This window comes from Mobula hypostoma, chromosome 20, assembly GCF_963921235.1.
Source record: "Mobula hypostoma chromosome 20, sMobHyp1.1, whole genome shotgun sequence".
NCBI lineage: Eukaryota > Metazoa > Chordata > Chondrichthyes > Myliobatiformes > Myliobatidae > Mobula > Mobula hypostoma.
Window position 1 is genome coordinate 24,026,838 of NC_086116.1, and position 24,896 is coordinate 24,051,733.

Below are 24,896 nucleotides of genomic sequence, written 5' to 3' on the forward strand. Positions count from 1 at the left end.
CAATTTGCCTATTGTCACAATAGGTCAATGCCAGATACAATCTCAGTGGCTCTTCACATGGCTTTAGACCACCTGGACAACACAAACACCTATGTCAGGATGCTGTTCATCGACTATAGCTCAGCATTTAATACAATCATTCCCACAATCCTAATTGAGAAGTTGCAGAACCTGGGCCTCTGTACCTCCCTCTGCAACTGGATCCTCGTCTTCCTACAGCAAGACCACAATCTGTGCGGATTGGTGATAAAACCTCCTCCTCACTGACAATCAACACTGGTGCACCTCAGGGGTGTGTGCTTAGCTCACTGCTCTACTCTCTATACCCATGACTGTATGGCTAGGCATAGCTCAAATACCATCTATAAATTTGCCGACAATACACCCATTGTTGGTAGAATGACAAGAGGGTGTACAGGAGTGAGATAAGCCAACTAGTGGAGGGGTGCCGCAGCAACAACCTAGCACTCAACGTCAGTAAGACGAAAGAGCTGATTGTAGACTTCCGGAAGGGTAGGGTAAGGTGAAGGAACACATACCAATCCTCATAGAGGGATCAGAAGTGGAGAGAGTGAGCAGCTTCAGGTTCCTGGGTGTCAAGATCTCTGAGGATCTAACTTGGTCCCAACATATTGATGCAGTTATAAAGAAGGTAAGACAGCGGCTATACTTTATTAGGAGCTTGAAGAGATTTGGTATGTCAACAAATACACTCAAAAACTTCTATAGGTGTACCGTAGACAGAGCATTCTGACAGGCTACATCACTGTCTGGTATGGGGGGGTGGGGTGCGCAGGACCAAAAGAAGCTGCAGAGGGTTGTAAATCTAGTCAGTTCCATTTTGGGAACTAGCCTACAAAGTACTCAGGACATCTTTGAGGAGCGGTGTCTCAGAAAGGCAGCGTCCATTATTAAGGACCTCCGGCACCCAGGGCATGCCCTTTTCTCACTGTTATCATCAGGTAGGAGGTACAGAGGCCTGAAGGCACACACTCAGCGATTCAGGAACAGCTTCTTCCCCTCTGCCATCCGATTCCTAAGTGGACATTGAACCCTTGGACATTACCTCACTTTTTAAAAATATATAATATTTCTGTTTTTTGTGCAATTTTTAATCTATTTAATATTCATATACTGTATAAAGTATACTAAAATTTATTTATTTATTTATTATGTTTTTTTTCTTCTATGTTATGTATTGCATTGAACTGCTGCTACTAAGTTAACAAATTTCATGTCACATGCTGGTGAATAACAAACCTGATTCTGATTCTGACCTGGATTATTTTTTTGCAATTTTGGTTGGTAAACTTTAGGAAGGGTTGTGATTGCACAAAGAAGGGAGCAGAGGAGATTCACCAGGGTTGGAAGACTTCAGTCAGAAGGAGAGTTTGGACAGGCTGGGGTTATATTACCTGGAAGGGAGAATACTGAAGGGTGACCTGATAGATAGGAAGATAGTAAAAACTTTTCCCCCATAATGCAGATGCCTGACACAGGAGAGCATGGGTATGAGGTGAGAGGTAGGAGGTGTAGAGTGAATTTTAGGGGAATTTTTCCCACCTGAAAAGTGGTTGGAATTTAGAATGCATTGCCTGAGGAAGTGGTGGAGACAGGTACAAGCACTTGAATTGCCAGAGCATTAAAGACAACGGACCATTGCTGCTACATGAGATTAGTATAGATATTTACAATGGCTGGCATGAACATGATGGGTCTACAAAGAAGAGGAATGTAAAAATGCTTTTAAATATTTTAAGTATTGCATGGGCAATGTAATTGGTTTGAAAAATAGATAATTCCTCACAAATTCAAAAGTGTTGATGTCTGCCTAATGAATATTATGTTGATTGGATTTTCGGAAGTGATCTCATCTGTTAGACTTTTCAAAAAGATTAAATATTCTAAATTAACTGCAACTTAGCTGATTAAAAAGAAGAAAGGAAAATGAAATGCAAACATGAGGAAATCTGCAGATGCTGGAAATTCAAGCAACACACGTAAAAGTTGCTGGTGAACGCAGCAGGCCAGGCAGCATCTCGAGGAAGAGGTACAGTCGATGTTTCGGGCTGAGACCCTTCGTTAGGAAAATGAAATTCTGTTTCATTGACTAGTGGAGTTGCTCAAGAACATGGGGCCATACTAATTGAACCACCAATGGAGATGGGTGCTTCTAACAGTCAGATAGCAACAGTGACATCAACCTATGTAACCAGGAGTAAAATATCAGGAAAATAGACAGCAATAAAATAATCTTGTTTTGTAAGGGAATTAATTTATTGAGGATTACTAAAAAGGCATGGTCATTTACACAAATCTGAGACTTTCCTATCATAGCACACCCTGATCCAATTAGCCTCTTTTTAAAATGGTTTGTATGGACCACTATAATGAAATTAAAGATGTTTATTATTGCAGTAACCAACATAAGATATAAACTGTCACAGCATCCGAGGTTACTAAAATATATTCTGAAAGACCTTTTGCTGTTGCCTGAGAGTCTTTTTCAGTCAGTCCTTCTGGGTTTATATGTTTTTATATATTTTTAATAATATATTTATATTTATAGTCTAGAAAGATTAAGCTTAACTGGAGTCCTGCTATTCCTACAAATTGAACGTAAATAAGTTTCATTATTATCATCATCCAGTTTTATTTCAGAATTAGAATCAATATTAGGTTTAATATCACTGGCATATGTCATGAAATTTGTTGCCTTTTAAATTTTCTGCGGCTGAGAAATGCCAGTGTGTGCCCATTGAGAGTTTATGGCATCTCTTCATTAGAATCTGAGTCAGAACAAAAGCTCCAATTGTTTTGAGCTAATGAAGATGCTGAAAATTACTTTTTGAGCGGAGATTTTTGGAGAATGAAAACATGATACAGTAACATTTTGTCACTGAACAGAAGAATGAAAGTTAATTTAACCATCGCTGATTGACAAAGGTTCCTGGAATGCAAGGCTGCAAAAGATCACAGGGGCCCTCAAACTATACTCTTCATCTTGAAGGCTTTTCTCTGACACACAAGCACATCAATTTTCAGACATCATTTTTAAAAGTAAGGCAGATTTACTGAAACAGCTCCCCCTAATGTTTGAATCAAAGTGGTCACACCTACATGCCTACGTATAAAAATTTGCTGTTCAATTAGTGCTGATTTGGAAAGGCAGTAATATCATTGTACAACAGAATCACTTAAAATGGAAATAGTTTCAATATGTTTCATAATACTGACCCAGTCGCTATCCATCATGTAATTCATTAGAGTTCTCTGAAATGTACCTCCTGCTAACAATTTAAATAATATTAATAGTACGACATTTACATTTACGTATGAAGAGTTGCTATTTTATCTGTTTTAGGCCTACATAATTTAAAAAAATCTGTTTCCAATTTATAAGTTACTGTAACAACACGGTTTAATGCTGAAGGAAGCATTCCATGATACTTTACAAGAATTTTATGAAACAATAAAGTGACCACACTAATAATTAGGCACAATACCAAGAACCTGGTGTGATTGGCAGGCTTCAAAGAGAGGTAATTGTAGAGCTCGGAATTTTGGCAGCTGAAGGGATAGCCAACAATGAAGGAGTATTTAAAACTGGAAATATTCAGTCAGCTGGGATTGGAGGGCATCTTGAACACTTTGGAGGCATGGAAAGATCGAGGCACCTTGCTGTCCGCATTGCAACAGTTGCGGGTTGAATTGTGACTTAGAACAGGGTAGCATTGTTTTGGTGATCTCATGTTTGAAGGTACAACATGCCTACATTTTCTACCATTAATAACTTTAAGAAAAAATATGCAGATATTTAGGTGGAGTAGACCAGTAAGGAGAACATAGACTTTACAATATAATTTCTACTTCCAAATGAAAAGCTAGTTAATGTAAAGAGGAGGTATGGTTCTTCCTTGCCTGAGAAATTATTTTTATGCCTCACAGATAACCCCTGTGTTATATTGGTGTAATAGGGAATATAGGGCTAGATGGAAGGAAATAGAATTTGGATTAGTTGACAGTTTTCCTCTTCAGGCCTCAATAGCTGACAAAGGATTGATGGCCCAGTTGGAAAAATTTAATAATGCTTGGATAAATCTTACATTAAAAGTATGGCAGAAGGTGGTTAATTCATGTGGAATTAATAACATGCTAAAACTCTTTAGATGGTGTGCATATGATACCGAATTCCTTCCCAACAGAGGAGATAAAAGATTTGAGCTATGGATAAAGAAAGGTCTTACAACCTACCTCTCATTTATAGATAAAAGAGTATTACAAAGTTTCCAAATCCTGCAGGACAAACATGGCCTAGAACATAATGACTTTTTTAGGTACCTTCAAATACGAAACTATGTTAACCAGAGGTGTAGATATACAGACCTATCAACAGTAGAATTAGAATTTTTCAAGATTCTGAATTCGGCTTGCAGTTCAATACCTAGTAAATTAGTTTCTCGCCTATATAATGCACTCTCCCATGCTAAAAATGTAAATATACTGTATATTAAAGAGAAGTGGGAGAAAGAAGCGGGGTTGGTACTTTCAGAGGAGGCTTGGGGGAAAATCTGCAGCTTTCAATGGTCCTCGACTAATTCTTTGACTTGGAGAGAACATTGTTGGAAAAACATTATAAGATACTTCAAGACCCCATATCAGGAAAAATATAAAGGTACAAATGTGATGTGTTGGAGAAGGTGCGGCTCCAAGGAGGCAAATCATTTTCATATTTTCTGGGATTGCCCTAAATTAAGTCTATTTTGGGAAGGTATTCATAGAACATTAGTTAAGGTACTTAGGTCCCAGATACCTCTGAACTTTGAGACGCTCTATTTGGGGCATGTAGTGTTCCTTGAACAGAAGGAAGATATAAAGTTGCTGCAGGCCCTCTTAGCGGCAAGTAAGAAATCAATCACTAGAAAATGGCTAAATCCAATACCACCTACATTAGAAGATTGGTACGAAATTATCTTGGAAATATTTAAAATGGAAAAGTTGACCTACTCCCTGAGAACTCAAAAAGAAACATTTTATCAAATCTGGAATAAATGGATTGAATATATAACCCCAATGCGAGCAGACTTTAGATGACTCTCCTAATGATTTATATTGCTCTTCTCATCAACACAGTAATATTGCTAACGTAAGCACCCCTAGTCTAAATGTTTGTTGTTTTTTTTTGGAAAATAGAGAATTAACACAAGTAAAGGGAAAGATTTGGGAAAGGGATAAAAAAAATGAAAAAATTAAGTAAATAAGTACATAGGGATTGGATAATTATGTCTGCGGGCAGGAACAAGCACGGACAAATTGGGATATAAACACCTACAATGGTTGGTATATAGGCTTGTATGCAACATTTTGGACCAGTGGAAATGGTCCGGAAGGGTTGTATGGAAACTATTATTACCATTTTTCTTAACAACTAATTTCATTACTTAGCCTAATAGGTTAGATTTACCACAGTACATAATTATCTATTTAAATGTTTATTTTGCTTTTATATCATCTCAATGTGTACTTAAGAATGTATAAATAATTGTAGTTTTATACATATAAAAAAATGGAAAAGGTTATATGTGTGAAAAAAGTACATGATAATTGTGAACTCCTTATCCAAATAAAAATAAAATTTAAAAAAAAAGAAAAGCTAGTTAATGCAGAGTGTCAGAATTGTAGCATGGAAAGTCATTCAGTTTATCATCTCTTTGCCAGTTCAAAGCAATCCCATCAGTCCCACCCACTCTTTCCTGCAAACTTGTGCTTTACACAATTTCTGCATGATTTTGGTTTTGTACTCCATGCAGTTATGAATCCACGCGTCTTGTGTGTTTTACTAATCACGCTCTCGGCTTACCCTACTATTCTCAAATTTTTGATGCCCCTTATCCGCTCCGGCAGGCCCTCTGATCACCTCTGTTCGCTCTTCTCAGACCTGTTTAAATTTCTGTCAAAAAAAAACCCAGCGTACAATCTGCATTGTTTGAAAATAGCCGGGAGCGGCAGAACTGAGAGAAGCTCTCCCAAACTAGAACAGACTGCTCTATGTGTGCAGTAAAAATAAAGTCCAGAATATGAAACATATAAACCAGAAGGAGACGCTGCCTTGCAATGAAATCCCGCAGAAGACAAGTACTTTCAAGATCACTGTGGTAAAAGATTTATTTTGAGCCTACGATGATGGGAAAATTATGATCTGTATGGGTCACTTATAATATTGTGGTTTATAATTTTAAAATATTACTAAGATTTAACTTCACACGGAACGTATTTCCGAAATTTTAGCGCAACGTTACTTAAATATTTACCGAGGATTTTAATCAGTAACTACTGTGTAATCTCGGAGTAAATTGAATCAATAATCCTTATCTTTTTTAAAAGTGTGGATTTTTAAAAAAAAAGTAATTTGCCCGGAGTAAAGTGGAAGTTAATAAAGTTTAAGTTTTTTTTTGCCAGGAAGCAGTCAGGGGAGTTTTAATGTGACCACGTGCCCCCTTCACATGGCGGTAGTGATGTGTGATGTTTCATTGTGTTTAGCCTTGAGTTTCTTTCACAAGAGTTTGAGATGTTCAACGGTGTAGAAGTCCACCTCGTCGGCGGTGTTTATTGCAGCGAAATCTCTGTTGGAACCGGGCTGTAAAAAATACTTGCTTTAATTCCGCCGATTTGCGGAGAATGCAGACATAATACAGTCATTGCTCCACGTTTTTCTAGAAATCGTGGAATTTTAGATCTGTGCAGCTTGCGTTAGGAGCTGTTTATCCGGAAGTGCTGCTCTCTAAACCTCTGGAGAGATGGTCGCCACGTACTCTTCCTCTCTGGTAGAATTAAATCCAGCAGCACGTGAATAATTATAATCTACTGAGCCTGAGTAACTTTTACTAAAAACTTCAAGAGTGGACGTTAAAGCTGCCGTTGAATCACTGCATTAGAGCGGAATGTATTTAAAGGCACCACCCCTTGCGTGTTAATATTCTGTAATCGAAGCTCATTCTTTTTCAGTATCCAGCCACCTGTTCGGGGAGCAGGAAAGTCTTGGAGGCACCGAAATGCCGGCACAAGAAAATGTCGCTGACCACTATTTTGTGGCCCGTTCAGTTTATTCGGAAAATAGTTTTCTAGAGGAAAACGAAAGAAAGGAAAAAGTCCGTATAACTTTACGTGACCGGCTGGCCAAGAGATGCAGGTGAGTTAAAAGTTTTCCGGGTTCCGAGGTTTTCAGCAAGTTATTGGCTACGATAGTGTAATTTAACGAGCTCTTCCCGTTTTAACTTTGCCTGCATTTACAAAAACCACTGATGCCCATGGTGTGGGCATGTGAAAATAAAAAGGAGATAAAGCAAAGTGACCAAGACTTTAGGGGTGATCTCAACAGAGGGGTGGTCCGGAGGCGTGGAAAATTCCACGGCGCAAATCCTCAGTCCACGATTACAGAACTACAAGCGCATGTGGTTCTAGGTAGTGCCTCGACAGATTAGCACAGGACAGTCAGAGCAACAAGGGGATAAATCCAGACGAGATAGAAGGGTCTAGAGTCATCACCCTATATTAAAAACGGCCGAAGCAACGAAGCAAGTCATTATTCCATGTAAATTTTACTAATAATCTGGCAGTATTTTTATAGTGAAATAATATATTTTACCTTTGTGATGGCATTTGCTTTTACATTTTAGCTTGATTTGCCCACCCTTTGTATATTTACTGATGTGTATATGTATACACTCTAATCTAACTTCCTACATTCTTATTCCTATTTTGAATACTTCTCAGTATTTCCTGTTTTCAATTTGTTTCTCTGTTGGCAACTTAATTATTGCCACAAGGCTTTCTGCTTGTTCATTTTAATCTCTATCTTTAGACATTAAAATTTTTGCCAAGAATATGCCATTCAGCCCAACAAAGCTTGCCAATTTCCTATTCACACTCCTCTCGTTCTATATCTACTTAAGTTAAAAAGATCTAATTCTTTCAATTTTTCTTCATATCTCATGCCCTGCAGACTTGGGATGAGCCTGGTCATCCTTCTGTGGAACTCTCTCCAGTGCCTTCACATCCCTCACAAAATATGGAGACCAAAATTGTACACCATTCTCAACGTGTGGCCTCACAAGCACATTATACAGCTTAAGGAGAGTGTCTCTGGACTTGAACTCCACTGAGCGTATTATATAGCCCAAGAACCTATTAGCCTTCCTAATCGCTTCTCTGCATTGTCTCAATGTTGATAGTGATGAGTCTACCAGGATGCCCAGATCCTTCTCAGACAGCGCATTTTCTAACTCAAGATCCTCCGCTGCATATTTCCACTTCCTATATGTAATACTTTACATATACTTAGAATAATCAGCCCACATCTGGATTTTGTTTAAATCTAACTGTATTAAGTCTGCTACCTGAATGTTATCAGCCCATCCTCTTAATTTTGTGTCATCTGCAAACTTTACTCGTATATTTGTTATGTGCTTATCCAAATCATTGTAAATTATAAACAGCAGTGGCCCCAAAACTGTTCCCTGTGGAACCCCACTTTTAACAACTTTTAGGTATGAAGATTATCCTCTCACCATAACTTATTATTTTCTTTTTTTTTTAAGACATTTGTGCACCCATTCGCACACCTTACCCTGAATCCCTACCTCCTATAATTTGATTAATCTCTTGTGGGGTACCTTGTCAAAAGCCTTCTGAAAGTCCAAGCAAGTGATATCAACTGCTCTATTGCTTTCATAAATTTTAGTTGTCACTTCACAGAACTCCAGCATATTAATAAAATGAGTTCCCCTTTCAGAACCTATGCTGGCTTTCTATTAACATGCCTGTTCTTATCAGCTGTGTTTCCAACTCATTCTTTAATAATGTTTCCACTATCTTGCCTACGATACACATTAATCTTACTGGTCTATAGTTACCGGGGTCAGTGTGGTCACCCTTCTTGTATACTGGGCCAACATTAGCCTAGTCAGAGAGCTCTTGTTTTGAATGCGCTCTCTTTCCCCACCTCCTCTCCTTGTGAGCTGGTCTGCACCAGAACTCTCTTCTCCTGGCAGTGTTTGATGCCAGCCTACCTTGGCTAGATCCCCTTTTAACGTTGAACTTAACTTTCTTCATTATAGTTGTTCTTACTTTGGATTATCCATTGTATGCCTCTATTATCAAATGTGTTGCAGACAAGCCATGCTGCGTCTGCTCCTCTTTGTTCCCCAGATCAGGCACTGTTTCCTGCTTCAGGATAGAAGAACTGAATGAGAGTTCTCTGCAGCTTGCCTTGTCAGCACCTTCTGCGTGTTGCTAGCAGATTCACTCAGGCCATAACATGTTCATCTTGATTGTTGGCTTGTTATGATGAGGTGATGTGTCCTTGAAAGTTTAGTGTAATGGACAGCATGTGGACCTCAAGCATATTGATTGAGAATCGTACAAGAATATTTGCTATTTCCAGAACTAGGTTCTGATGGATGAAACCTTCATCTGTATATAGTTCTCTGGGTCTCATTTTGATCTCAGTTTTGCTTAAATGATTGAAAACTCCCAGTTTAAGCCAATATGTGGCGCATATGTGGATATGTACCTAGTACATATCCTTCGTAGTTTTGAGCTACTCTACGATAAATGCAATATTGAATTTCCCTCTGCAGAGGATTGATCATTTCTCAGTCAAGGTAGATTTATAGTGAAAAGGATGTGTTTCCTGAAAAAGAGAGAGAGATCTCCAACCCCACTTCCCTGATTCTGAGCATCTCACTTGGATAAGGAATTGATATGTCAACCTAGTACATGGTTTGACGTACATGGCACTAGGATGGGTGTTACCCTTGATGTAGGTTGTTCATAGTAAAAACTATTTCATTTTGAGCGACCCCAGTGGTGACATGGTAGCTCAGAAATATTGCAAAGTAAATTTTATTATCAAAGTGCATATGTCACCATTTACAACCCTGAGATTTATTTTCCTGCAGGCACACAGTAAATCTATAGAATAGTAACTACAACAGGATCAGTGAAATATCAACTAGAGTGCAGATGAAAACAAACTGAGCAAATGCAAATATAAGTAAATAGCAATAAGTCATGAGATAAGAGTCCTTAAAGTGAGATCATTGGTTGTGGGAACATCTCAACGGATGGGCAAGTGAGTGTAGTTGTCCTTTTTGATGAAGAGCCTGATGGTTGTGGGATATTTGTTTCCCGGGTGATAGATTGGCAGTACTCTTGGGTACCATTAATAACAGGTCTGCTAATGATCTTGCAAGTGTAATCTCAGGTGATGATGAAATCGTTTAGAACAAAGATGTTTCCTCCTTGAGAGAATCATCCTGCACACTGATATTCCAAAAGATAGTATTCATAGTTGACAAAGTACTGTCGGCTTTAACCAATAAACTGCAGAAATAAAGGAGGGAAAACCCTGCAGTTTCCCCCAGCAGTGTCTAAGGTTTTTGTATGTGGGGGTGGGGATGTGCCTCTATGTGTAGAACACACATGCATTCAATGTTAGATAGAAGACATAGTTGTATTTATTTTTGATAGCTTAACTATGTGGCTGGGCAAGTAAAGGAGAAAGGCTAGGGTCTGTGTATTGATATTGAAGGATAACTGTCAGAAAAAGCTTTGAAGAAAAGATGAGCAAGTAAGAACTTCCCTGTGGATTTTTATTTATTCTTTATACATGGATTCTGAATGTCTCTGCAACACCACAATTTAACACCCATTCCTCATTGCTCCTGAGATAGTGAGGAGCTACACATTGAACCTTCTGAATTTCATGGCTGAAGTAGGTTCCATAGTGCTGTTGGGTCGAGGGTTTCAGGATTTGGCCTCACTGACAATGGAGTCACTGCCAGTCAGGAGTTCCAAACCTGGGGTCCACAGACCCCTCAGTTAATGGTAGGGGTCCATGGCGTAAAAAAAGTTTGGGGACCATTGCTGCTGGTTGTATTTCCAATTTAGGGTTGATGTGTGACATTGGTAGGTAAGCTGTAGATGTAATTTCCAAGCTTGCTTCCCTGTGCATCTGATGTAGGGACTTAACCTGAAATGTTACCATCCCTGAGCCTCTAGATTCTGCCTGACCCACTGTGTTCCTCTGGAAGAATGTTTCCTCCACCCCCACCCCCACCCCCACCCCATCTATTATTCGAACAGTTGTGTTGGAGGGTGCACATTACACTGCACAACGGTCAGTGAATGTTTTCTGTCATTATGATGGGGAATAGATCGTAAATATAGCTGAAGATGGTCAGGCCTAGAGCATTACCTCGAAGATTGCCTGCACTACTGTATGGAGGCAAAATAATTGCCATTCAATTACCATAAGGAGTTTAGAAGAATGGTGGAGGGGGGCGGTGGAACCATATTGACAGGCCTAGATAGAATGTATTTGGAGAGAATGTTTCCTATAGTAGGAGAGTCTGGAACTAGAGGGCACTACCTCAGAGTACAAGGCTATCCCTTTAGAATGTAGATGAGGAATGTCTTTGGCCAGAAGGTGGTGAACCATTTGAATCCCTTGTCACAGGTAGCTGTTGAAGCCAAGTCATTGGGCATAGTTAAAGTGGAGGCTGTTAGATTCTTGATTAGTAAGGACCTCAAAGGTTATGGGAGAAGGCAGGAGAATGGGGTTGAGAGGGATGATAATATTCAGCTGCGAATGAATGATGGGGCAGACTCGGTGAGCTGAATGGCCTAATTCTTCTATGTCTTGTATTCTTATGATCGTTTTCCTTTGTATAGGGTGTGACTCCACCTAGTGATTCCCACAATTAATAATTTTGCTCAGGCTCTTTTCTATTCACTCAGTTTCAAAGTCAATTCCCCTCAACCTTGAATAAAGGCAGAACTTGGAAAAAGTGAGTAAAGAAGTTTGTTTTTAAGATGGGAGAAGGGATGAGAATATAGAGAGAAATTGTGATAGGTTGCAGACCGAGATTGCACTTGTGACACATGTTGATGATACCTGGGAGAAGGTGATGTGTGTGGTTTTTAATTATAGTTTATTTGTCTGGAGGCATATGAATATAGGCAACAGAGGAAAAGAAAAGTTAGAGTTGAGATTCAAAACAGTTCTTGCTGAAAATCTGAAATAACAGGGAATGCTGGGGGCGTGGTGGGGTGGTGCAAACAGGTGAGGGTAATGGAGCAGATACTAGTTTCCAGGCAGCTTCTGCAGAGGAAGAAACAGTTAATGTGTTGATGATCATTTATTAGAACTGGAAGAGTGAGAAGACAAGCATGTTTTGAGTTCCAAAGATTGGGTGGGGTGGACAGAACGAAGGGAATGCATCTGAGATGGCGTCAACAGCATGGAGTTGGTGTTGATCCAATGGAACGTGTTTCATCAATTCACTCCACATCTCCGGCTCTTTGCCAGTTAAAACACACTTGTTTTCCCAGTTCTGATGACAAATCATTGACCTTGTTTCTCCCTCCACGTGTGCTGCCTGACTTGCAGAGTAGCTGCAGCATTTTCTGTTTTTAAACTGTACTTCCAGCATGCATTTTTCTGTGCTGTTCTCTCTGCATTTACTTACTTTTGACTATGATTTGATACATATGATGAGTCCTTGAAACTGTTGACTCTGGTAGAACCCAAACAAAAATCCAGTGTCTTTATGATTGGTGAAACCTTTTTTAAAATGCAAAGCTTTTGAAAATAACTTTGTCAAGAGCTTTGTGTTTGTAAGTAGAGTATTTGAGAAGATAGCATTCATGAGGTTGGTACACAGAATTAAGGGTCATGGGATTGTAGATATCTAGACTTTTAAACTTGCTGTAGAACTCTAAGACATGATCTTTTACCTTATCAGCAGTCATGCTCTTTATCCCTCATGCCTTCATTTCCTTGGAAACCTTTTTGCTATATCTCCAGTGAAAACACTCAATAATTATGCATTCACGTGCTTCCGGAGTGGGGAGTTTCAAAGCATCACTAGTTGTGAATGCAAAACAAACCCTTTTGACAACTTAACCATTTGGCTAACTCTTATGAGACTGTAATACCAAATTCTATATTTCTCAGAATCTTCACAATGTTTGTTTCAATGAATCTACATCATATTTTTCTAAGCTTTAGGTATTCTAAGCCGTGAGGGAGAAATTAAATAAACTATCTCAAACCAGGAACTGGTTTAGTATGCCTTTCTTGCATTCTCTCTGAAGTAGGCAAAAAATTTTGCCCGGGTTAAAAAAAAAAAAAAAAATTCCCTCCCCCTCCCCTCTGGTTCTTTTCGTTGCTTTGGCTTCTTACTTTTTCCACGCCTGCCTATTATCTCCCCCTAGTGCCCCTCCTTCCATTTCTACTATGATTCTCTCTCTTCTCCTATCACATTCCTTCCTCTCCAGCCCTTTACCTTTCCTACCCACCTGGCTTCACCAAACACCTTTTAACTATCCTCCTTCCCCCCCCCCACCCGGTCTTTTTATGGCATTTTCTTCCTTCGTCCCAGTCCTGAAGAAGGGTCTTGGCTTGAAACATTGATGTTTATTCATTTTCATTGATACTACCTGGCCTGTTGAGTTCCTGCAGCGCAGAGTGAGTGAGTTGCATTGAATTTCCAGCATTATCAGAATTTCTCATGTTTATATCCTCCTTTGTTCAGGAGGCTCAATATGTACTGTACGTAAAGTATCCCAACAAGTCTCCATTTAATTGTAACGTAATTTCTTTTAACATCCAATTCTATTGCAATAATGAATATGGCATTTCACCTTTGACTTATGCTACATATTTTCTTTCCTTGAATTGTTCACAAAGAAATTCAAGGTCCTTTGAATGCAAACCCTTTCCAGATTATTGACTTTTGAAATTACACTCCTTTGCAAGTTGTCTTATCATATTTAATATAACCACACTTTTCCACATTCTATTCCTTTTTTGTTATCTCAAGTAATTCAATTAAGCTATTCATTGTGGCCTCTGTTCGCTTTGTAACTTGCTTAGTTACACAAGACAGCTTTGAGTCCCCACCTCAAAGATGTTGTAGGTTGCTGAAACCCCAAACACAGATTCGTGCAGAAAAAATATAGCCTGCAAAGTCCAGCTTCTACCTGTTTTTTCTGTCTGTTAACCAATTCTCACTCCATATTTCCAGAATCCCATGACCCTGATGTTGTGTAGTAGTCATCTTCTGAGTACTTTTTGAAAATCCAAATCACCACTTCCATGAATTCTCTCCTATCCACACAGCTTAGTAAAATGTAAAAATGTTCAAAAAAGCAATTTCTCTTCATTGTATTGCACTCTGCCAATAATTATTTTACATGTTTCATATTTCCAGCATCTGTAGTTTTTATTTTGATCTTCTGTGTTTTGTGAATTCTGTTCATCTTTCCCTCATAGTAGATTCTCATGTTTATCCCCTACTACTAGTGTCAGTCTAATGTGCCAGTACTTCCATTTTTTTTTTGTTTCTTCTTTTCTTCTCTCCTTCTCCCTCTTGACTTTAAGTAGTCACCTCAGATTTGCTACCTTCCATTCAGTCTGTAGCTGGCTGGTGGTGTAGTGGCATATGCACCAGACTTTGAGGCAAGTATTCCCGGGTTCAAATCCAGCCCGCTCCTTGCACACTTTCTATCTGTACTGCATTGAATGTCGAGCTAGCAACTTGGCCTCGTTTTTTAAAAAAAAACAAAAATGCTAAAGAAATGGCAAAGTTGCCACCCAATGAGCCACAAGGCGTGGAGAGGAACAACAATTGCGTCTATGCCAAATAAAATCTAGAGAATTTCTGGGAATTGTTGCTTAGCCCCTTAATCATCCCAGTATCATTTTTTCTCTACTGCCAGTTTTTAATTCCTCTTTGGCACTGAGCATTGGATTCTCTTATTTTAAATATTTTTCTTGCTTTCTACCATGAAGTGTAGAGGGAAGTCTGAAGTGAATACAGTATTACTCTAATCTTTCCTATCTATTTGCAAGGGACACATGTATGTTTTCACAGTCCTGATGAAGGGTCTCGGCCTGAAACGTCGACTGCGCCTCTTCCTATAGATGCTGCTTGGCCTGCTGCGTTCACCGGCAACTTTGATGTATGTTGCTTGAATTTCCAGCATCTGCAGAATTCCTGTTGTTTATGTTTTCACTGTTTGCTTTCTTGTATATAATCTTTATATTTTTGATAGCTTATTTTCTTTTTTTTTGCTGTATCAGCATCCTTTACTACGTTCTAAAAAATTCCCAATCATGAAGCTTAGACTTTCTTTAATGCTATCTTTAAAACCAATTTGTTTTTAAACTAAAACTGGACCATTTTTACTATGTTCTTATCCTTCAAGGGAATATATGCTCATTGCAAATTACGAATCAAGGATTTAAGCAAACTATATTGTTAATTTTGATTTGGGATCTGTGCAACTTTTATGAAGGTGGTCACGGGTCATCTTTTTAAACAGCTGTAGTTCTTCGAAAAGCTGTTGCTGGGTCCGGATTCTGCAATGACAAAGAAACAGTAATATATTTCCAAGTCGGCATATTGTGCAACTTGGACTGCAGCTTGTAGTTAATGGTGTTCCCTTGTACCCGCTGCCTTTGTCCTCCCGGTTCAAGGTTGAGGTGTTGGAAAATAGTACCTGAAGAGCAGGTCTGAGCAAATGCAGTGGTGTATTTTGTAGTTAGTTTGCATTCAGCCATTGCACTGATAGCGGGGGAGGTATATTTTTATGGTGGTGAATCATGTACCAATTTAGTAGGCTGCTTTGTCCTGTTTAGTATAGTCCGTTTGGAAAGCAAGCAGGGTATAACTAGGCAACTGCTCTTGATTGTCAAGTAGATGCCTGTGTTGTAAATGAGTTTGAGGCACAGATAGTTTTGGAGCGCAGTCTTGAGTACTGTCTTATTTCTTAGCCCTTTCTTGTATCCAGTGCTTAGTAGTGGATTGAATCAAATTGACTGAAGAGACACTCCTGTAATGGTGGGAATCTTAGGAGGAAGCTAGGATGATTTATCAAATCAGTACTATTAACTTAACGTGAATGCTTCCTCCTCGTCTTTACTCTTCAGGGAGCGATCTTGAGGTTGAAGTGTTCCAGGAGCCTCCTCCCAGTACCAGATAAAAATGCCAATTTCTGAGCTTAAGAATTGATTGCAGGTCCATTTATTGTGTTAGAAATGGTATCTGACTGGTTTATAATTTAACAGACTGGAAGAACATAAATTTAGAGAAGGAAATGAATTATAATGAAAAATATTTGTAACGAGATCTTTTGGTTGCTGCTAACTTGAACCAGAAAAAAAACTAAAGAGATAAGGTTTGTTTTTCTATTGTTTCCTGAACTCCGTAATGTAGGTTCTTTTAGTGGTTGCTGTGTATACATTTAGATTATTTTGGCTTGTATTACAAAGAGCACTCATGAATTGATAAAAGCTGAGATTGGCAGTTATAAATTCAAATGTTACTTTTGGTTCTTTCATGTATTTCAGCAGATTATATTTGTGATTTTTTTTATACTCCAGTTGCTCAGCTAAAAAGGTTCTGGGTATTATTAAAGTTGTGCTTCCTGTACTGGATTGGTTGCCCAAGTACAGACTGAAGCAATGGCTACCTGGAGACATTATTTCTGGACTGAGCACTGGCCTGATTGCAACATTACAAGGTAAGTTTATTTTCAAAATACCACCTTTGAACTTTTAATCATTTTGATTTAAACATTTTTGTATTATTAGTAGCTCTGTTATCTAACTTGTGTAACTTCATCAATTATCAGTTCATTTAACTGACAGTGAAGAATATTTCTCCTTTTCACCATTGAATCATTAATAATTTCAAATTTATGAATAATTATTTTATTTATATTACATGGCATTCTTAAATGTACTTAATGGTATGATATGATGCCTCCATCAAAATTTATATATTTGAAGCAAAACAAGAATATATTTTTTACCCATTTACATGCATATAAACAGATCCTTGATCTGTTACAAAAGAGATTTGTAGATATGATTGGATTGATCATTACCAATAGAAAACTACCTGCGTTCTACTTTATTCTTTAGTCACATGATGTTTTCTATTAGTCATTGATAAGTTTTAGTATAAAGTGAGGGCAAAATTAAGCAAATTGTACTGTTGCATAACGATTAATTGAGAGCAGCTTGCACTCTGGAATCAGATTTCATGACAAGATATTAATACAAATCTCCATAAACATTTTCACAACAGAAGAATTATATCGGCCTTGAACATTTGATCTCAAAGAAACAAATTCTTGATGGGAACTATTCTTGCTTTGTATATGTTGCTGTATATCACATTGAAACAATGAAAAAGTGTTATTGCAACACAATTTTTTAAAATTTTCAGGTCTGGCTTTTGCTCTCCTGGCTGAAGTCCCTGTTGGCTATGGTTTGTACTCTGCTTTCTTTCCCATTTTACCATATTTCTTCTTGGGGACGTCAAAACACTTAGCCGTGGGTGAGTATACCCTTAGAGTTTTTGAGTTCTCTTATTGTTGTTCATTCCCTTTTACCATCAGGTGAGAGTTCTTTTGATGCCTCAGCATGAGAGCTGAGCCTACAAGTTTCAAAATAATCACCTCTGCAATTACAGTAACATTAAATGATAGAAAGACAGTAAATGAAAAAAGAAAGGCCAAGATGGAATAAGAGAAAAGAATTAAAGTCTGAGAGAGATGTAGAATAAAACCTACTAAGTACCATCTCAATGCAAGTGGGGATGGTGGAGTAAATTACCATCATTGATGCCTGTATTCTAAATTAGATTTCAGAGTTTGATACAATTTAAACAAGGTAGTGTGTTCAAATGCACAAATGTTAAATGGAGATGTGCTGTAAGTGTAGTATTTGGGAAATAGCAAGGATACTTTAATAGCAAGACCCAACAATAATTATCTACTTCTTGAGGAATGGCAACCTGTTGAATTGCAGTCAGTGCATACTGGTCAATAGACCAATTTGGGCATAGTTGAAGTTTTGAACTAATAAAGTTTCCAGGGTTGGGGGAGGGAGGGTGGTTAATGTTGGTGACAAACCAACAGTAGTTGTAAAAAGATTTGAGAAAGGTTATTTTCAGCAGAGTAGTGAATTGAGTGGGATAAGTAGAATGGATCAGAAACAATAATAGGGCATTATTGACTTGGTGAACATTGAATAATAATGTTTAATGCTGTGAACCTATGAAGACTACCTTGATATCTGTTTATTGCATTATTTATTTGTGTAACTTACAGTAATTCTGTCTTTATACTGTACTGCTGCTGTGAAACAACCAATTTCCTGTTCCTAAAGACAGTGGTAGTAAATTTCTTGCTGATTTTTGCAAGCTAAGAGCGCTGAGAGTAAATTCAACATCTCCAGAAGTGTGGGGTTTGGGCAGCAACTGAATGGGACCGAGGGAAACTTTAAAGCTTAGCACAATATCCAGTGCTTTTGGGTGCAGTAGATGAAGCTTCTGTGGAGGAAATGGGCAGTAGCAGGCCCTGCAGGCATGTGATATATGAATGATGAGAAGTCAGAAGTAGGTACAGAGATGAATGAAAATCCGACCATGTTCAGTAAATAAATCTTCAACTACCATTTGTTATCAGTTATCCTCCAATCTTCAGTCATTGACCAACAGACCATAGCCTCAGACTTGCACCACCTTTACCAATAACCTATAACAATTGGATGCAAGTTAATTTGTTCCATTTCACTGTCCAGCATGCAGAAATATTGCAGGCCTGTAACACCCTTGTGTCACAGATTGGACACCTTCCCAGATATTCAGCCATGACAGCCACATAACCAAAGAGATTGCACAGTGCTTCCAGTTGCAATACCAGGTAGCAAAAACCTGCAGCAAGGTGGCGGATGACAGGTGCTGGGCACTATCAGGATGGCAGTTGTTGAGGCTAAATCTCCTGGTAATGAGTGCCCTTGCACCTCCTCTTCATTTTCAACATCGTCAGGGCTTTCCAACCTGGAGTCCACAGATCCCTTGCTTAATGGTATTGGCCCAAGGCATAAAAAAGGTTGGGAACTCCCTGCTATAAGGTCTTCGGACTTGCAGTTTGCAGATGGTGCACTTCTTGCTCCCCCTTTGCCTCTGCATCATTGCTTGACCCTTTGTAGCTTTCTCCTTCCGGGTAACCGAGGAAGTACAGTCTGTAGTCAGTGAAAGAATAGCAAGAAGACAGGCTGTTTATAAAAATAAAAAGACTTTGTTTGGTAGCTTCACATTTGTAGGCACCTGTTCAGAAGCTTTGCAAATTTAGAATATTGTGAAGGTTCTGGAACAGGATGTGGTGTGGCACCAAATGTGAGTGGGTTGCAGTCATGGTGAAGTATGTTGTGGGTGCCAGCTCACAAAGCTGTGTGTGTGTTCTACTGCAGAGGTTTCAGATTTGGGTTACACCATGAGATGCAGCTGGGCTATCATGGGTAATATCCTCCCCACCATTGAGCACATCTACACGAAACACTGTTGTAGCAAAGCAGCATCCATCATCAGGGCCCCCCAGCACCCAGGACATGCCACTATCAGGAGGAAGGTACTGGAGCCTCAGGAGTAACGCCACCAAGTTCATGAACAGTTATTACCCCTTAACCATCAGCGTCTTGAACCAAAGGGGGTAACTTCATTCAACTTCACTTGCCTCATCATTGAAATGTTCCCATTACCTATGGACTCACTATAAAGGGCTCTTCATCTCATTTTTTTCAATATTTATTGCATGCTTGATTATTTATTTGCACAGTTTGTTGCCTTGTGCGCACCGGTTGAACACCCAAGTTGGGCCATCTTTCATTGATTCCGTTAGGGTTATTATTCCATGGATTTATTGAGTATGCCTGCAAGACAATGAATCTCAGGGTTCCATATGATATATAAGTACTTTGATAATAAATTCACTTTGAACTTTGAGTAGGGGAGAAGGCCGAAGAGATGTGAAATTAAATACATGTTGTTTTCACAAGATTACCAACAAGATAAGCATATCACAGAGCTTGAAGCCCACAATTTCCAATTTGGAAGTAGTGGCTAACTCTACCAGTCATGAGGTCCTGGACTACGTTGTAGTGATCCATCATTCTGTGGTATAGTAGTTCTAGGCGGTGTGAAGTACTGTCTTGTAGAGGCATTGTCCTTGTTTTTACAATCTATGTATATAAGCTAATTTATGTATTTAATCTTAATATGGTTTTTAACTATTGTTCCTTATTTTAACGTGTTTTATTTTTGTGCTGCATCAGATCCAGGGTAACACTTGTTTCATTTTCCTTTATACTTATATACTGAAAAGGACATTAACCCATCTTGAATCTTTTAAGAGCTAACCATCTTGTAGGTACATTGCATCAACTGTGTAGACACAACATAGTTATGAAGGCAAATGGAAAGTAGACAGTAGGGTAATTGGTGAAGGTGATTAATTACTACTAGCATGAAGTACAGTATTTAATTTATAAGTATAGTTTGGAATGTATGTATTGCTATGTCGTATACCACCACAGATTTAGGCAACTATTGTGTTGAGTATTGCAGTTTCTTGCAGAGTAATCCAAGCAGACAGACATCTCTGTTTTATGCTAGTCATCTCCAAGTAACTCTGGTTGATGGTTTTGACTTAATGTTGACAGTCTCTTTCCTCTGATAGACTGCTGACTGACCTGCTGAGTTTTTTCCCAGCAGACTGATGGTTACTAATGTTGTAGTAACTCCTTGGTTTGCAGCTGAGGATGTAATTTCTTCAGAATCAGGGCTATGTGACTTCTGGAGTACTGAACACTGACCTACAACATTTACTGCAACACATGGCAGACTTCTGATATCGTTATTTGAAATGCACAGATCTTGCACGTTGTGTTTATTCGAGATTCAAATGGGCCTTAGGATCTCTAGCTTGCCTTCCTCTTTAGATACCCTGTGCTGTTCTGCGTACTCTCTGTCCTTTCTCAAGGCCATTCTCTATTACAAGAACCACAGATTTGTTTCAAATAATTCTGTGGGTCCATCTGAAAGCTCTTGATGTTCTTAACTGAATTAAAAGTGGCCTATATGTTTTATATCCACAGAGAATAGACTTTTGTGAGCTAGGGAAATCAGGTAAAGATTCTAAGAGATACAGCTATCATATTTTGAAGGTGACAGAAACATTTGAAATCCCTGGCAGTCCTATCTGCATTGTGATGAACTAAAGCTCAGTACTGAGGGTGTGAACGGAAATAGCATTGCAAAGTTTGCAGCCCTTGGGTTTCTCCAACTGCAACAAGATTCTTGCACGCTCTGGGTGAGCTCCGAACTAAACTGAACATTGCTAGACTGTTTCAAGGACTCTGTGGTTTGATGTTTTATATTCTGTGTTTATCACTTTTTTTGTTGTTGTGATTTGTTTTTTAGTGTGTTGGGGTTTGATGATTTCTTTGAATGGATTCAATGGTGTTTCTTTGTTTCATGACTGTCTGTGGGGGGGAAGAAGAACCTCAAGTTTGTATACTGCGTACATACTTTGATAATGTTCCTTGAACTTTGAGAGCTGGTAGGTAAACATAGGGAATCAGTGAGTTCAGGGAATCAAAGGAGACTGACCAGGAATCTTCTGCTAAAGTCATGACTCGTTTAATTAATGTTGATCTGGGGTCCAAATGCTGTTGAATGACTGTGAAGACCTAAAAAAAAAACTGGTGAACTTTTGTTGGAACGTTGGTCTTCAAAATGGCAATGCTGATGTCAGGGCAGGACTGCAATCTGACTAATAGTACAGACTTTTTACAGTACACAGTAGATATTTGCTGCATGTTTTAATGTCTCATGTTATGATGTGATTTTCCACAAGAATACCTATTACCTCGGATATAGTTTGGACCAAAGTTGAGAAGTCACAATTGCAGAAAATACTATTTGTGGCAAAATTTATAGGCTTCCCAATATTAGTTGTGTTGGACAGAATATAAGCGAGGAATTAAGTGTTCCTTCAAGAGGAATTCAGCCATCACGCAGCATTTAATGTAGACAGAATAAGCAAAGTTTACAGTTATAATATGGAGGTAGGATGCCTTAAAGAGGGCTTTCTTGGTCAGAATGCAGAGAAATCAACATGGAAACAGACTGTATGTTATAAATCTAAATTGTGAGACGAGGTTAATTAAATCTTTTTATGAAGGATCCTTTGGAGAGGAATGACATGGAATTTTATGGTGAATTTGAATAATTTAATTACATTGAAAGCTAGGATCTTAATTCTGAACAAATCAGTTTTGTAGGTATGAGGAGCAATAGACTGAGATAAGTTGGGAAGCAATTTAAATGAGCATCTAGCTGATTAACAGAGAATTTATAAAGTCGTTTTGCAATTACTGGTTCTCTCCAGCTTACAAATACTCAACTTGTGCAAGCCAGTACAGGTGAATGAGTGTTTAGGAGACTGGCATTATGGATTTGTTGGCTGCTGCAGGACTGCAGGCATCTTCTGTCGTGTGGAAACTTGGTTTGTTGTTGCAGTTCTGACTTGTGAACTTCCCAGGTTATGTAAGGTTACAGTAATGGAACCCTGCTGTAATTTAGGGACGAGCTGTAATTTGCATTCCTTTTAAGAATCAAACTTTTTTTGGGGAAAACTGATCCAGCTGTAGCTAATGAGATAATTTGAAGGTTGCAGTAATTCAAGGGAAAGGCTCAGAAGTTCCCAGACCATGGGAAGCATTCAAGAATTCAATAAATGACAAACAAATTGGGAGGGAGGAAAAAATAAAGATGAAGGTAGAAGAGGAAGAAAATGAACACCAGTTGTTATAAAAGCCTCTAGGCTTGTAACAAGGATAGCATTAAGTGGAATAAGTAGGTTCCTGATTGTAAGGGCAGGAAAGATTAAACACTGAATTGTGAATGTGGTAGAAATTCTAAAAAATCATTTGTAATTCTTAATGCTTGAAGGTGCAAAATAACATTCCAGATGTAGTATAGAAGATGAGACATTTAAACATGCAACAAATATAGACCAAAAGAGAACAAATAGTTTATTTTTTAAAAAAAGACGTATTAGCAGAGATGCACTCCTGGACAAATTAGTGGAGCTAAAAGAGCTGACGGATCCCATGGATTTGCTGGTCTGCATCCTATGGCTTCAAATGTTTGGCTATAGGGAAGGTGATGGTGTTGCATTTGATTTTCCAGAAATGGATGCCAGCGAAAGAGAGGGAAGAGATGTAAGCCAGTCATTGAAGAATAAGTAAAGATTAAGTCATTATGTTAAACTAACAGCAGCCTTATAAGTGCCAGCACCCTGTGTTTGAAAGGCCAATAGATTAGAAATGTGTAAATTTATTAGGCGGTGTAAATAAAGATTAAACAGATTTCTTAAACTTCTCATTTGAGTTTTTTGAGATTGCAAACTTGCAGGAAGATTAAGCAGAATCCAATATATTTGATTTCCTGACACCACCCAAGTCATTCCATTAAAATTAGAGCAATGTAACATTGCTTAAGGGTTTATTTAAACATGTAAAATATGGAATAAATATGTCATATTTGTATTAGCAAGCCGTTACCTGTAAGATGTAGCAAGGGTTACTCTCTGGGTTATCTGTATACAAACCATATTAACTTGGATGCAAAAACTAAATGATATAAATTTGATGGCCTTCTGGGTGGAAAAATTAAACCCTGAGAAGACTGCAGAAGGATATTCAGGAGTTGAATGTGTTTGAGTCTGATGGATAGAAAATAAAATGGGGAAACTTGTACTCAGTGGTGACTTAATAAGGTGCAGCACTGTACCTATTCAGTTGGCCACAGGAGTGGTCTTCTGCTGCTCTAGCCCACCCACCTCAAGGTTTGATTTGTTGTGCATTCAGAGATGCTCTTCTGCACACCAGTGTTGTAACGTGTGGTTATGTGAGTTACTGTCACCTTCCTGTCAGCTTGGACCAGTCTGACCATTCTCCTTGGACTTCTCTCATTAACAAGGCTTTTGCACCCCACTGGACTGCTGTTCACTTGATCTTTAGTGTTTTTTTTTTTGCACCATTCTCCGTAAGTTCTGGAGTGTTGTGTGTGAAAATCTCAGGAGATCAGTAGTTGCTGAGATACTCCAACTACCCTGTATGGCACCAACAATCGTTCCATGGTCAAAGTCACTTAGATTACATTTCTTCCACATTCTGATTTTTGGTCTAAACAACAATAGAACCTCTTGACTATGTCTGCATGATTTTATGTGTTGAGTTGCTGCCACATGATTGGCTGATTAGAGATTTGCATTAATGAGCAAACGTGCATAATAAAGTGGCAACTGAGTGGTAGAAAAGATGCAAAACAAGGAACTCTGGGAAATTTGGTATTCAGACACCGGAGTATCCATGTTCATACACCACAAGATTAATGAGCAACTATAACAAGAAATTTAGAGGTCAAATGCTGTGGAGAATTTCTATAAGTAATTCGAGAATAAGAGTAAGTTATCCTGATCAGTTTTGCACTGCCACTGGGTGAGCTCAGACGTAGAATATTGTTTTCTTTTGTAGATTGGCTAAGTCACAGGAAGTACTGGAGGTACCTGTATAATGGATTCAAGACTCATTTATTTGTCACATACATCAAGTGTACAGTGAAATGCATCGTTTGTATTAACAACCAACATACCTGAGAGTATGCTGAGGGTAGCCTGCAAATGTTGCCACACATTCCCACTCCAACATAGCATGTCCACAATGCTTAGCAGAACACAATGAGCAACAAACAAGAACAACAAAACAAGCCCCTGTTTCACCCTCCCACCCACCCATCCCAACACAGTCTGCAATCTTTTGTCCCTAGTCTCCAACAGACCGGATTTGGATACAGACATTGGTCCTTCAACTACCCCAGTGAGACATTCACAAACTTGAGCCCCGGGCATGGGTCTCAATGTTTGGATTTCTGATTCTGCCCCCTGGGCTTGATCCTGGTCATCAACCCAGG

The 24,896-nt window shown here is 38.7% G+C and overlaps 1 protein-coding gene across 8 annotated transcripts in view; it reads left to right on the forward strand.

Moving 5' to 3' along the window:
* The window catches only part of slc26a4 (solute carrier family 26 member 4), a 106,396-nt gene that overhangs the window by 38,551 nt on the left and 42,949 nt on the right, over window positions 1-24,896 (forward strand). For 6 of the 8 annotated variants that reach the window (XM_063072554.1, XM_063072553.1, XM_063072555.1 and 3 more), the window contains 3 exons: window positions 7,006-7,189; window positions 16,451-16,590; window positions 17,301-17,411. In XM_063072554.1, the coding sequence (XP_062928624.1) occupies window positions 7,006-7,189; window positions 16,451-16,590; window positions 17,301-17,411 (435 nt within the window). Of the gene's footprint in view, window positions 1-6,192; window positions 6,202-6,621; window positions 6,640-7,005; window positions 7,190-16,450; window positions 16,591-17,300; window positions 17,412-24,896 lie in introns of those variants that run through there. The other 2 variants (XM_063072559.1, XM_063072561.1) reach the window with 2 other exon arrangements.